The sequence below is a fragment of the Misgurnus anguillicaudatus genome, chromosome 19, assembly GCF_027580225.2.
Source record: "Misgurnus anguillicaudatus chromosome 19, ASM2758022v2, whole genome shotgun sequence".
NCBI classification, from domain to species: domain Eukaryota; kingdom Metazoa; phylum Chordata; class Actinopteri; order Cypriniformes; family Cobitidae; genus Misgurnus; species Misgurnus anguillicaudatus.
The window spans coordinates 1,550,908-1,566,607 of record NC_073355.2 but is presented as its reverse complement, the minus strand read 5'-3'; the positions used below and the strand labels follow the sequence as shown (position 1 = coordinate 1,566,607).

General features: G+C 39.1%; 1 protein-coding gene across 8 annotated transcripts in view; it reads right to left on the bottom strand.

The window, feature by feature from the left end:
- cep112 (centrosomal protein 112) overlaps positions 1 to 15,700 on the bottom strand; it is a 272,813-nt gene that overhangs the window by 210,307 nt on the left and 46,806 nt on the right. For all 8 annotated transcript variants that reach the window (XM_073856794.1, XM_073856797.1, XM_073856795.1 and 5 more), the window contains one exon: positions 6,711 to 6,797. In XM_073856794.1, the coding sequence (XP_073712895.1) occupies positions 6,711 to 6,797 (87 nt within the window). The remainder of the gene's footprint in view (positions 1 to 6,710; positions 6,798 to 15,700) is intronic.

The following is a 15,700-nucleotide window of genomic DNA, read 5'->3' as shown; positions in this document are numbered from 1 at the left end:
AGCGACTCTACAGAAGTGCCTGTGAGCAGAGTGATATTTATTATTTTTAAAAGATCAGTTTCTAAACAGTTAAGTACTTTTTTAAGAAAGGATGTGGGGAGTGTGTCAAGGCTGCAAGTTGATGTTTTAAGATGTTGTACTGTTTAGATCTTGTTCCCACAAAACTACTGAAAGAGGTATTCCCGGCAGTGTCAGAACAAGTACCAAATATCATTAACTCATAGTTAGAATTAAAGGTGTATTCCTATAGCCTAAAACAGGTAATTATTAGACCCCTCATTAAAAAAACGCATCGCGACCAGGGAAACCTAACTAATTTAAAACCAACTTCGAATATATCTTTTCTCTTAAAAATATTAGAAACATTTCAAACAGGATTTAGGCCCCACCATAGCACAGAAACAACAATGCTTAGTGTCACAAATGACATCCTATTAGCATCCAATCATGGTGCAACCTCGCTTCCTATATTACTAGACCTTAGCACTGCTTTCGACACAACAGATCATACAAGTTCTTACTTAACTGACTATTATCAATTTGTTTACGTAAATGAGGAAAAATTATGCTACTCTCAGGTTAAATATGGCGTTCCACAGGGATCAGTTCTAGGCCCTATGCTCTTCTCGCTATTTAAGCTACCCCACAGGAGACATAATCAGGAAACATAACATCAGTGTTTACTTAAAACCATCTGAAACAAATTAGTTTTCAAAGTTAGCACACTGCGTCAACAACATTAGTCGAGAGACCAATGGGTGACGTCACAGACACTACGTCCAATTTTTTTGTAGTCTATGTGCGCTGCTCACGCTTAATTAAAGTGAAAGTGCTTTGTTTTGGTTTAAATGCTCGTGGATTGACACAAAAACGTGTACGTTTACCATAAAATCATGAATGTGATGCCATGTGTGTTTTAAACAGTCATGACTTTAAAATATTTAAAAACACACTGTTGCCAAATGACTGGGCTGTCATTCACCCTCACTAAATTAATCCTCTTCTATCTTAATAATCTTTCTTTTTCAGAGAAATAGATACATCTATAAATCTAAATTTTATGCTTATACTGTTGAAGGGAAACACGATTGATTGCATCATGCTGTCAATCAGTGAAATGTTTAATTTCATCGTAAACTTAAGAGAAAAAGATTTAATAATGTACCATGTGCTTCTTAAGTCTATAATTGTGTTTATATCTGTCATTACACGGACTAGAACAGCACGAAAACAATGTGGTTTAAACAAATCACATTTATAAAAATTACACAGAATATCAAAAGACACATTGAAGAGGTTTTGCTCATAAATGCATGTAAAATAAAGTAATGTGAACTTGAGATTTTTTTACTGTTATTAAACTGCACAGTATGTGCTGCAAACGCTGCAAAACGTTTTATTGAATGCCACCTTTGACTAAGAATGCATTACTTTGCACTTGTTTAGTCTTTTTATTTTGGAATTCATGTTTTTTTTTCCATTCGGATATGCAAGTCAACATGTATAAATTGCTATTAGTCAATTAATAGGGAGATAATAGAGAATCGAAATCGAATCGGACTGGAAAAATGAATCGTTAGATTAATTGATGCATTGAAAAAAAATAATCGATTATCCCAAAATTCCATGGTTTTTATGCGGCCCGCATTTCTCAAGCCAGCATCAAAACCAGGGTACAAAATAGCCTATTACTTATTGCTTTTGATGTTTTTGAATGTAAAAACCAAGCAAACATCAGTAGACAAAGTAAACGTCAGATAGTTTAGTATAAAAACAATAAAAACAGCCGATCACCCTTTAATAAAAGCATGAAAAACAGAAAAATCAGTTTTCAGGTTTCAACCTGTTTTTTGTTTGTTTCTATTGTATGTAAAGCTGCTTTGGTAAAATAAACAGTTGTTAAAAGAGCTTTATAAATAAAATTGAATTTGTATGAACTAACTGTAAATATTTTATTATTAATACACCTGAAGCCACTCATGGGTCATTATGTACAAGTGTAATAAAATAACATACGGGATGAGTCACTAAAATCAAAATTACGCGGGACACCTCTTTATTGTGCATTTAGCAAGCTCCAAATTAACAGCACATCAGCTAGATCTGTTCCCAAACGGCAAACCAGTCTTGTGCTGTGAGCTGTGGGTGATAACTTTGGGCTCAAGGTGGTCATTTCAGAAATGTGCTTCATCTGATGCAGGCGTTTCTCAGCAGAGAGCTGTTTGTTCAGCCCAGTGTAAGTTTGAGGTCCTGACCTTCTCCAAGCCATCTTTGTCCAAGTGGGAGTTCAAAGGCAGTAAGTCATTGTTCCAATGAACTTGGCCAGTGGAGTTGTAACCAAGGGACTGCGACTCTGAAAGGACCCTATGGAGATCAACAGCAGAGGGACATGACAGGGTGCATGCACAGCCTTGGATTCCTTAGGACATGTGCAACCCCTCCAGTGGACAGCTTTGCACCACGTGCGTATGCTGTTTTTAAGGCCCTCAAAGAAAGATGAGCACCTGACCAAATATTGACATTCTCTGAACAAGACACATCTGATAGATTTCAGTTTTGTTGTGAAGTACACATGCAATTTCAAACGAACGAAAGAGACTGTATAAAACAGAATATAAAAGCAATATTATTACAGCCAAAATTAATCTATTAAGATTCCAATTAAGAGGTAACAGAAGCAATGGAAAAATAATGGATGTTATTTCCCAGTCACCACTGATATCAGATTCATTTTGGATAAAAAAAGTTTATTGTTAAATTGTTAAACATATCTTTGTCACTTCAATATAAGTGTTTGATCACCACATTTGTGAATGATCATTGCATTGCATTGTATTTATTTATATATAGTATATTCTGTTAACTATGTAGTAATCCTGTTTATGTTTGTAAAGTTATATGCATTTCAAGCGAGTTGTAGCTAAACATTCCTCATGTTTAAAATATGAATCGCGTTCAGCTTAACCGATATGTTTAAAAGAACCTCTAAGAGCACCACTGCTTGACACGTATGTAACATGTAACGTGCAACGTAACTGATTGCGCTACAGCTAGTAATAATTTTCAGTCTGGGCCAATGAATATCAGAAGCAAGGAACGTCTACTGGAGAGTGGAGGCAGTACAGCAGGTGAGTAAGTGACTGACAAAGTTTTGTTCTGATTCAGTGAATTGTATTAATATAGAAAATTTCTATTTTGTTATTTGTTTCAATGAATAATTCACAGATATAGACTCAGTTGTTAACAGTGAAGATCAACAATTAACAATCTTCTTTCATTTCTTATAGGATCAAGAATTCAACAGTTTGACAGATTCAATTCAATTTGAAGTTTCACACTCTTCACAAAATATAAAAATAAATAAAACTCTCAAAATAAAACAGTAGTGTGTTTTTCTTTCACTTCAGTGAAAGTATTTTACAAATAATATGACCTTCAGCAAAATATTACATTCAATAAAACCCCAAAAAATATTGAATGGACATTCAATTTAACTCAGAACACTGAATGTGATTCAAATTTCTAATAACAGATAACTTTTATTTTCAAACTCAACATAATACTCAAAAATATGAGATTAAAATACACAATTGCATCAAATTTATTAAATTCATTTCTAATAATTATCAAACGACTCAGTTGAACACAGTTCGTGAATCAAATGATTCAGTTCAGTTCCAATAAAGATCAAACAACTCAGTTGAACACAGTTCGTGAATCAAATGATTCAGTTCAGTAACAAGAGTTATTAAACTCTCTCAATGAGCTCAAGTTCAAAAGACAATCTCTCCTTTTTGGTAGAAGAAAAAATATCAAGAGTTCAACGAACGAGAGTCTTTTTTTTGTGTCCAAAAGCAAAAAAAAAATTGGAAAGTTCCTACCAGTTGGTGAATCTTAGCACAGTTCAAAGTGGAAACAGGTTCGTTGATGGCTCGCCATTGTGCATATTTAATCACGTCAGATACACAGATTCCTCTCCAGAAGGATTAAATATGGCACAAAACAGGAATCTCTCACAGGAAATCACGTAGAATAAATCATAGACAAAACAAAAACCCAGCCAAGGCAATAACTTCATATATATTCAAATAAGCTCATTTGCAACACTCCAATTCTCCGTTGGATTTCATCCACTTTCAGTTCACAAATCTTTGCTTTGTCGTCCTCTCACTCCAATGACAACTTCACGTAATCGAATCCGTTCAGAAATATGACTATTTACTGCATCCAAAGTTATTCGCGATCTATTTTAAAACTTTCTTATAGAGGATCTCTGAATATCGCTCTGTGTAGCTGCTCCGTTTCACTCTCTCACTCTGTCTTTCAAACTGGCAGTCTAGTAGTGCCGCTGCAGGTTGTGGGCGGGGCTTATGAAAGTGCTGCTAACATTGGCTCTTTGGAGAGTCAGTCACTGAAATAAGGGCTGTGATTGGGCAAAACAGTTTTCCTTCTAGAACTTTCCTCCTTTCTTACTTTTCTCACTTTTCTTCACTTAATTATTTTATTATATTTCACTTTATTATTATTTTATAATTCTTAATCTTAACTAGTAACTGGATTACCCGGGTTACACTCTCCCCTTCTGGAAGATATGCAGGTCCCGCTGCATCTTTTAGGCTGCGAAACAATCGCAGAGGGATACACTAAACAAATGCATTGAATTGTGTGTGTGTTCCTGTATGCATGTGTGCGCAGGAGGCCAGCAGGCATATCACCCTGTAGCCCAAGACAGCTTGCCCATGGAAGCTAAGCAGGGCTGAGCCTGGTCAGATCTTAGATGGGAGACCACCTGGGAAAACCAGGTTGCTGCTGGTAGTGGTGTTAGTGAGACCAGCAGGGGGTGCTTACCCTGTGGTCTGTGTGGGTCCTAACACCCCAGTATAGTGATGGGGACACTATACTGTCAAAAAGCACCGTCCTTCGGATGAGACGTTAAACCGAGGTCCTGACTCTCTGTGGTCATTAAAAATCCCAGGATGTTATTAGAAAAAGAGTAGGGGGGTATCCTGGCCAAACTTGCCCATTGGCCTACTAATCATCCCTCATACTAATTGGCTATATCACTCTGTCTCCTCTCCACTAATAAGCTGGTGTGTGGTGGGCGTTCTGGCGCAATATGGCTGCCGTCGCATCATCCAGGTGGATGCTGCACATTGGTGGAGGTTGAGGAGATTCCCCCATTCATATGTAAAGTGCTGCAGAAAAGCGCTATATAAATGTAACAAATTATTTTTTTATATTATAGGTGCATGTTACAGTCATTAGGTAATCGTGTTAAATAATCAGGATTATGATTTTTCCCATAATCGAGCGGCCCTAGCTCTGACGTTTTCTTGCACTATAGAGGTTGTTAGCGCACAGTGGGTTAAAACCAGACTGTGTTGTTCCCGCTTTCCTGGCATGTAGGAAATGTTAGAAATGTTAGAGCGCCTGGGCTTTAATGACACGCTCGAATTAATTGCATCAGTTTAAAGAAGGTTGCGATGGGGCATATCACCCAACACTAGTACACAACATGTGCTTCAAACACAGATGCAACTTCATACAAATAAACCTGCTAAAAGATAAAAGTTATGATTTACTCCCTCTGAAAAGTTAGTGAGCCCATCAGTGGATTATTTATTCAGCTTTTTGTCTGTCAGAAGTGCACTCTGTTGCTAAGCTCATCATCCTGTGAGCCGGTCGGCTGTGAAAGATGAAAGCTTCCGGCCAGAAAGGAGGACAGAGGGAGGTTAAGGGAAGCTCATGGAACATTTAGGGACACGACAATTTTCCCATCGCTTCCTTAACTAGCTCTTTTAGTCCCACACTACAGATTGGTAAAAGAGAGTTGTGAATTAGGTCCAGAAGCAGACACACATTTGAGGCTGGCCATGTAAGCTACAGATGATCCAGAACGCAGCGTCAAGACTGGTCTTCAATGAGCCAAAGAGGATGCACCTCACACCTTTCTTTGTTAGGTTACACTGACTTCCTATAGCAGCTCGAATCAAATTCAAAGCTCTGCTCCTGGCCTTTAAAACCAACACTGGGTCAGCAGCCCCTTACCTTCATTTGCTTATACAGACTTATGTACCCTCTCGATCCCTGCGCTCTGCCACCAAGCGATGGCTTGTGGTGCCATCTCAAAAAGAAATCACTTTCGCGTACCTGTGGAATGATCTGCCGGTCTTTATCTTTACTGTCCTTAAAAAATTAAAATAAACTTGAACCCTCTGCCATGTACACCGTGTGTTAGACTTGATGAGACTAGTTCTAGTGCACTTATGTATTGTTGTTCTGGTGTTGTTCTAATTGCTTCTATAGTTCCCTCATTTGTAAGTCGCTTTGGACAAAAGCATCTGCTAAATGACTAAATGTAGCAGCGGACAGACATGTTACTGTTATTGCTATTGTGTTATTGTAATTGTGTATTAAAGGCGGAGTCCACGATGTTTGAAAGCCAATGTTGATATTTGAAATCACCTAAACAAACACACCCCTACCCCAATAGAAACTGGACCTTCTGTTGATAGACCCGCCCCACATATACGCAACCCGGCAAGGATGTCGGTTAGTAGACACGCTCATTACTGCTGATTGGCTATAAGTGTGTTTTGGTAGTCGGCCCGTCTCCTTTTCCAAAGCGTTTTTCAAACATCGTGGACTCCGCCTTTAAATGATCTTTGTAAAATTTGACTAGGTACAGTAAATAAGAGTTCTGAATTCACCTTCTGAATCTCTGCATCATGCTTCTGTTGCATCCTCAGCATCTCTTCCTGATGTTTGGCCTCCAGGACTTTGGTTCTCAGCTCAATCTACAAACAAAGAGCACAATAAGACATAGAGAATAATCTACATTATCCACCTGCTCCAGTGTGCATCCAGCTTAGAAAACAGTAAAAAGATGTGCTGCCTTAATTAACACGGTTTTCACACGCATTCATGCCACACATCTATTACTCACAAACAAAAATCTGATCTTGGGCCGAGTTTGTTCCGACACTGATGGCATCTGTAGCTGGGTGCCCCCCGTGGTTAGCAACAGAAGAAAGACAACGAAAGAGAGATACTCCGCAAAAGACAACCAGAGAAGTCTGATGAGAGCTGAGACTACAGCTTCCACCAGCGCAAACCTTCATTTTGGATTTACTAAAGATGCGCAGTGGATAATTAGCGCTGAAAAGGTGTGTTCTAGTTATTTTTGCGACTGACCTTATTGCATGTGCATTTCTAGGAGTTTCCTTTTCAGACACAACATTTATGGGAGGAGATTATTTAAACGATTGTTGAAAATTTGTTATTTATTGTTTGCTGAAGTAAATAAAATAGGAGTCAGTAGAAGTCGTCACACAACACCAGGTGTTCCTAAACTTATTGTAAAAATCATTTTTTAGTGTCCTATGTCTTCATTAGCTGTGATGTGTGTGGTGCTAAAGCGCATGATCACGCGTTAACTCATCAGTTGCTCTGCTTATTTGTGACCCTGAACTAATTTGCGCTGATCTTAGTAGATTGTGTTATTTAATTTGCGCTTTTGAAGTAAATAACCCGCAGATATTAAAGCGTCAAGAAACACTAACCAACACTTTTTTAGATGTTGACAGCGTTAGTTGTGTTGCACATCATAGAATACTATGTTAGTATCTGTTCATTTTAATATTAGGAGAAAACTACAAGTTAATTTTGAGCTTTTTTGTGATCTTTTTGTCTTCTGGGTTTAAACTCCATATCGTGTAAACGTCACGGGCTGTGACGTGGCAAAGCACTGTAGTACATTTTGACCATCGGTGTCTCATTGTTATTTATAAGATAGCGTGTTCTTATCCAATGGATAAGCCATTGAATCCAGCCAGGGGAGGGGTGTCTGGGGCTCAGGATAATCACACATGGATATGGTTCTGTATAGTAAAGTAAATGTGACTGCGCCATTACACACACTCTGTAAATACGTTGGATTTTTCCAAGTAAATCTGACCCAACCTCCTAAGACCCAAGCTTTGGTTTGGCTTGCATTTTGGATTTGTTCCAGCTATTTGGGGTTAGGAAGAACCAATAAATATAATAACCAAATGTTTTTCTTTGAACATAAAGCAGTGTAAGTGTCCACATTTGTGTACAACAAGTTCCAGTTACAAAGAATTTAAAATTATGGTGCAAACAACAAAAATGTGATGTCTTAGACACACCAGGTCTTAGCAGGTTTCCAATTTTCATTAAAAAATTCCATACTTTTCCAGACTCATGCAGTGGTTTTAAAAATCAAACTGTTGACAAGTATATACTAATATTTTGCCAAAGAATCAGTGGATTGTTATAGCTATACCACATACAAATTAATTTACCCAAACCAAAACATGTTCAATGCACATTTTATTTGAATTTAATTGGAATGTAATTCTATTGGTGGATGGCAGATGGGAACCAATATAGCTACATGGTATTGGAATAATGCCTAAAACTAGTGGTGTAACGGATCGCAGTTGATCCATGATCCGTATGGATCACAACGCACGGTTCCTCTTGCATGTGAATTTAATGTGTATCATTAAATGTATCATTTGCACATGTTTCAAAGGCTTGCAAATGTTAACACTCAAGTGATTTTTAACAATTTAACCGCAAAAGGCGCAAACATGACTAGTTTTCTCTACGCACCGGGGCTCGGTATAGAGCGATCACACTAGGGCATAAAAAAAATTTGTTTGGTTCCGGTTTCCGACCCACCCTGCCAATTTATGTGCGACCCAAATTTATTTTATGAGCTTGGGGAAGAAATAATACACATTAAATAAATACACAAATAAAAAAACTTTGAGGCGAACTATAATTTACCTTTTAGTACAGCACCGTTTTTGTAAAGCACGCGTCCTCCAGCAACTAACAAAGCAGCTACACGGTCGTTAACACAATAGTTCACAGATCGTTGTCGCCACTTACAAAGGCACTGGTAAAGTGGTAATTTTTGGTGTGCATTCGAGATGCTGTTTCGTGCACAGCAACGTGATCTTTTGCCCCGCCGAACGTTGTAAATTACAGACAAAAAAAGACGAGCTGAACAATGATATGCAAGTGGGCTTTTCTCTTCCAGAGAGCACAAACCAAGGCTCATTTTTGCTGGCAGTAAGTGAATTTGATATTTGAATTTATGGTATTATGACCAGGGCTTGACATTAACACCCGCCAAACGCGGGTAAGATTTCGGCCGTAGGGCGGGTTGTAGTTTTCTTAAAAGTTATGCGAAATGATAAACAATACGCAATGCGACACTGGGAAACTACAACTTCCATGAGCATTCTGCACCCAGAGCAACGCACAGAGATCTGTTGAGAGACGCGCACGCGATCAGCGGGGCGTTGCGGACCAAAGCGTCACCTTCCAGAGAGCGCGCGAGAGCTGATGGATTTGCGAATGCACAAGAGGACGCAGTCTGAGCGCATACACACTTCGGGAAAGATAAAACAATTGCATGGAAGAGATTGAAGAGATATAAATTGCGTGCAAACTCTCAGGGCAAGAGCGAAGAGAAATTCAGCGCATACCTGAATTCACACGAAATCAAAAGAAACCCGCCATCGAGAGGTTCGCGCATCATTTTAATGTAACAAAATAATGCCCTCCCGACATTTGTCATTAAAAGTCTTAAATCACTTTTATCAGAAACCATTTAGCTTATAAAATACATCTGCATGACAGTAAAATTAATGTACATATCTTGACAGTATTTACTGCTGTTGTTAATAAATATTTAAAGTGGTTATCGATGGGTTTTGTGTTTATCTTTTCAGTTTAGAATTAGTGTTTCTTCTACACCCCTGTTTTACTTTTAATATATTCATTCAAAGTTAATCTATTTATGCCTTACTTACTAGCATGTCTTTCATGCACCTTATATGTTCTATACTGATATACCAGCTATATACCAGCTAATAAATGTTGTCTTAATTCGGGTAGTGCATTTGAAATTCAGTCTGCATCTAATTTAGCAAGTAAATTTGCTTGAATTAAAGTCATTTTAGGATGCCAAAGTCAAATTTAATTATATAAAATTTAACTTTGGCTAGTACCTTTGAAAAACAACTAGCCACTTTGGCTGGTGAGCAAAAAAGTTAATGTCAAGCCCTGATTATGACATTTGTTAAAGAGTTCCACTTTTATACTTTAGCCACAGGCTCACGTAAGATATTTTTCATATCATACAGTGTTTCCCACACATAAGTTAGACTAATTCTAGTTAGACAGATTCAACACCGGCCTCCACATATTGCGTCTGTTATTTATTATTTTTTTTACTTTAAAACACGCAGTGTATTCGTTCAGCTGCATTTACTGATCCTGCTCTCTCTCTCTCTCTCTCTCTCTCTCTCTCTCTCTCTCTCTCTCTCTCTCTCTCACACACACACACACACACACACACACACACACACACACACACTTAAAAAGAGATAATCCGTGGAGATACGTGGCTCTGCGCTGCGTGAGACAAACACGCAATATGGCCAAGGTCACCTCAAATATATCCGCTATTCCATTTAAATATTTAACAATTTCCTACCTATCCCTTGCTGCCACTGTAAAAAAAAATAAAATAAAAAATAAATTCCCTACCGACCCATGACCTAAACTGACAACCAACCAGAACCAAACTTATTTTTTTTTATGCCCAGTCAAACGAACCAGGCTTTGGGGGTAAAACATGTCTAGAAGTCTAGAAGGCCCAACAAGTCATGATGCCAAACAGTCAGAATAATTTCAGGTATTGCACATCTTTAGCAGACCACCTAAAAATCCACTAGAATGCAGGAAATCACATCTACTTAATCCAACATTTTCTTGGGGTGGACCTTCAGCTATGTCTGCCTCACAGAATGTAACCAATATTATCCATCTCCCGTAGGCTGCCCCTATCAACGGCTTTGGGACTCCCCATAAACCACCAGAATGCAGGGTACAACATCAAATAATTACAATTCTCTGAAATCTGAGCCAACAACTCGAGTGGCTGCGTGTGCAACATAATTTTGATCACCCCTGACAAAAATCTCACTCAAAAGGTTTTTTGAAAAGTTTGCAGGTATGCCTACTTTACATTTACACTTACATAAAATATAAAGTGCAGCAGAGACTTTTGTACCTATGGCCACTCATCATTCCTGATGGAGCGTATTTTTTGGGGAAAACCGTTTGATCTGGATTTGTGTCAGGGTGACTGCACAGGGTATTTTAACCGCTGCCACTAGAATGGGACACAATCATCAGATTCACTACAGGGCACTATACACAGCCACAGTAATAGACAGAGTTATGCTGCGTTTACACCAACTACATTAGAGGGGCGAAGCGCGAGTGATTTCAATGTTAAGTCAATATGAAGACGTGTTGACGCGTGTCTGGAGGTTTCGGGGCACGGATGAGGCGTTTGGCGCAGCGAATGGTGCTTTTTGTGCATTCTGTGTTTGATGTGAATTGGCGGCTGATGCCAGAGTTGAACATTTTTTAATTTTGGTGGAATTTCGCGCCGCATTAACCAATCAGGAGCCTGCTTGCTGTTGTGGTGGCAGCCCCGCCCGAGTCACTCATTCAACCTAAAGGAACACCTGATATTGTCCGTAAGCAGTCACCCGGAGCTATACGACACAAGTTCTTATATCTATAGAGGAGACAGGAATAAAAAGGACCTCGCTTGGAAGAGTGTCAAAGAGGACATTGGGCAACCTGGTAAGTTGTAAATACACACTTCTCTTTTGAGTCATGTGACGTTTATCGACCCGTGCTGTTTATTTTCCCCCTATATAAGGTGACCAAATACAAACCGGTAACTCTCTCGATAAATGTACAATCAACATCAGCCATCTTGCAAACAGACAACCGCATAGCAGTGCCCCTCCCACAAGAAGTGGACTTTGCCTCTGACGCAGGTCAAATGCTTGCTTTTTCCGCGCGTTTAGAGCGAAGTAATTTCATAATCCTGAGGGAAACCATTCAAACTGTTCAAGCGGCAGACTAGGTGCGGTAGACACGATTTTGACGCCTGAAACGCAGTTGGTGTAAACGCATCTCTAGGCCACAGTAAAGCTGGAGGCACACTTAACGACTTGCTAAAAATTTGTCTGCCACCTATTGGTCATTAACAATCCAGCAACATCTGCTGAACATTTGCTTATGATCCGGTAATATGAGTGACTCCGTGTTCAACTGCTGATCTAATAACATTTAAAAAATGAAAACGCAAGTTTTGTTTTCCAAAATTTTTGTTAGCTTTAGTTAGTTTTGCAGGTCCACATTTTAGTTATAGTTTAGTTTTAGTTTTTTTTAGAAACCTCCGTTTTTATTTTATTTCAGTTAACTAAAATGTTTTTTCACTAATAGTTTCAGTTTTCGTGATAGTTTTCGTTTACTATAATAACCCTGTATGCCCTATTTGTTGAGCTCAGCTCAGGCAATCGATACCACACCTGAGACGACGGCATCTTCTATGTTTATATCAATGCTTGTCTGTTTACGTAGCAGCCAGTTAGCGTCAAGGAAAGGTGACGCAAACGGTAATCGAGTGGTGTCTCATTTTTTAGATGAACGATCTGTCTTACACTCAGTTTCGAGGGGCAAGGGGAAGACGAAGACAAAGGGGAAGGGGTAAGACAGAGAAATGAGATTGGCCCTAAAACTTTGTTTAGCACAATTAAAGGTAGGGTAACAGATTTGATCCTGAAACATTTTTAGTTATGCTGGTTAAAAGTCTCCTCACATCCTGATAGCAATCATTGTGTTAAGTTGTTTAAATGTATTTGTAGAAATTTATGTTATCTGTGAAAGGCGTAGGACCAAAAAATGTTCAACCAATCATAGATTTCGGTCCGAACGGACGTTTCCTGTTTTGTCCCTCATATGTAAGCGTAATTTGAATGCCCACCGCGCAAGCCAGTCCACACAGACACCATACGTCAACCCCGCATTCACGTGCGCTCACCTCCTGTCTGTAAACAGCGAGAACAGCAAACTTTTCTGCTGAATTGACAAACTGTACAGGAGTCACAAAGCTAAAGGCATCTTTTATAACAACAACAGCAAAAACTGCCTGGATCAGCAAGAGCAAAAACCCAAATGAACATTGGTAACTTTACTGCTTTACCACGAGATGAAACAGCTGCAGGAGGCAAAGGGTCTGAAAGGGTCGCTGCACTGTTTATTTTGGTAAGGTAGGTACGCGATATGTTTGTATTGAGATGGATTCAGATATTCTAATTTGATGAAACATTGTGTTGCTTATGAAATTTGTGTTTATTTGCGGATTAGCGTAACAGTTACTATACACAACCGAACGTGTGCTTAAAGGGATACTTCACCGATTTAGCATTCAGCTTTGTATCTGTAGAAACCCGGCAGTATTACTGAATGACCATGTTTCCCTCCATCATTTCCCCCTGAGAGGAGAGATATCTGCATTTTGGTTCTGCAAAAAAGTCCTCCGATGATGCAAAAATCGTCATATTACATCATCGGAGGACTTTTTTGCAGAACCAAAATGCAGATATCTCTCCTCTCAGGGGGAAATGAGGGAGGGAAACATGATCATTCAGTAATACTGCCAGGTTTCTACAGATACAAAGTTGAATGCTAAATCGGTGAAGTAGCCCTTTAAACTAATTCTGATGTAAACCAGTTGTTTATGTTGGTTATTTTGGAAGTGTTATATTCACTTTGTACTGCAAAGGTTTCTCACTGGTGAATAAGACATGAGACGTGACCGTCTGATCTGTGCGTGTTCATGTGTTTTGAAAGAGACGTGACTTTGGATGTCGATTTGACTTTAGGGTGGGATCGGGATTTCATTGCTAGGCGGCTACCGTTAGCATTTTTCAAAATGTGTTACCCTACCTTTAAGGGGCCGTTCACACCGAACTCATTTATGGCAGTGGTAGGCGCCTTGTTTAAATGGTTTTCTCTGGGCACTGAGCGTTATGCTTGCTGTTTATCTGCACCAAACGCCTCGCGTGCCACCTGTTTTTGGTGGAAAAGCACCCGACGTTGTTCACATTTTTTTTGATTGTCCAATCGACTGAGGGGAGAGGCAGGCCTTTCGTTGTGGTGACAGAAGTTTACAGTTGCTTGGAACAACCGTAGACTGCACTCACTTACTGTCTCCTGCATGTTTGTGCACCTCTCACCCTCGATCAAGGTCAGAGCAAGCACCCTCTTTTTAACTTTCTGCTAATCATAATAATATTACTATTATATAGTTTATTCTGTTTGCGTTTTACTTTTTTACCTGTCTATTGTATGCCAGTTGTGCAGCAACAAGTAGTCCATAACAATTTCCTACTACGACAGTTAACAGCAAAAGAGGGCTCACGTTTAGAAATGCTTTTAATGACATGTGTATACTGCATACTGAGTGTTTGGTTCATAAACACATACTGTACATGCGTATTCATAAAAAAGCAGAAATAAAACTCTGATGATCACATGACCAAGAGCTTTGGCCAAAGATTGCCCTTCAACTTTCATTGTTAACCCGGCCTGCTTATTCTTATTAGACTTCTGTACAAATTGTCCTGAATAAAATGATTTACTAACTGTCTAACGTGTGAATGCATATGCATTATCATGGGCAGACTCTGTAAATACACTGCTCAAAAACACATACATACAACAGCAGAGGTTCATCTTGATCTGGAGGCTGAATCAGATCTTATAAGAGCAAAACAAGCAGTTTGCCACCGTCACCTGCCCTACTTCAACTCATCCCTCAGAAACAGACCCCCACTTCTCGCTTCTTGTGCAATCTCAGAGACCACAAGAGAGCTGTCAAAAGAAAAGACTGCACTGATTGAAGTCACGCAGTCAAACAGATCCCGGCAGAACAGATAGAAACGTGGGCGGGACTTTTTTCATTTCTTGTCTTTTTTCCAATTCCTTCAATTGGTGCTTTTAGAAAACTTTGTCAAACTACATCAGTGGCAGACTGAAACTCTTGTGTCTGGTGAGCACACACCTCCGGGTTTTCAGATTCCCAGGAATCATTGAAGCGGATGACACTAGTGCTTTTACTCGGATTAAACTCTCAGAGTCGTGGCACTTTTTAAAGAGCAGAGACAGAGATGGAAGGGTGGGTGGAGGACAACTAAGAGCAGCTGTTCTGTCTTTTCTTTGCCCAGCCTTGGTTTTACACATTTCTCCAGGGATTATTGACAAAATGTCTGCTACATTTTAGCGCCACACAGTGGGGTTAGGTTTGTGATTCCAGCTATTTTTAGGATAAATATCTTATATTTCCATGTTTGAAAAAAGCATATTCATTCAAAACAAATCTATAAACAGACATTACTCAGAATATAACTGGAATCACACTATTTGAAAGGATGTGTTAATTTTTTACACAACTTTGTGCGTTAAAGGGACAGTAAGTGTGTTTTATTAATCAAATTCAATGTCTTTATTCATAAATATGTCCTCGTTGGTGTCAAATGACCTCTGCCAGTGATCTGACTTTTCTTTGTAAGCTTAGAATTTCTTCTCATTACTTACATTGAACGGGTAAGTCCATGGATTTTCACCACTAGATGGGGGTAAATCCTACTTATTTTCCCTTTAAGCATTTAACACACTAGGCCCTATCTTAACGATCTGAAACGCAAGTGCGAAGCACAAAGCGCAAGTGACTTTGTGGGGGGATCTTGGGCGCTATTGCTATTTTCCCGGCGGGAGAAATAACTCTTGCGCC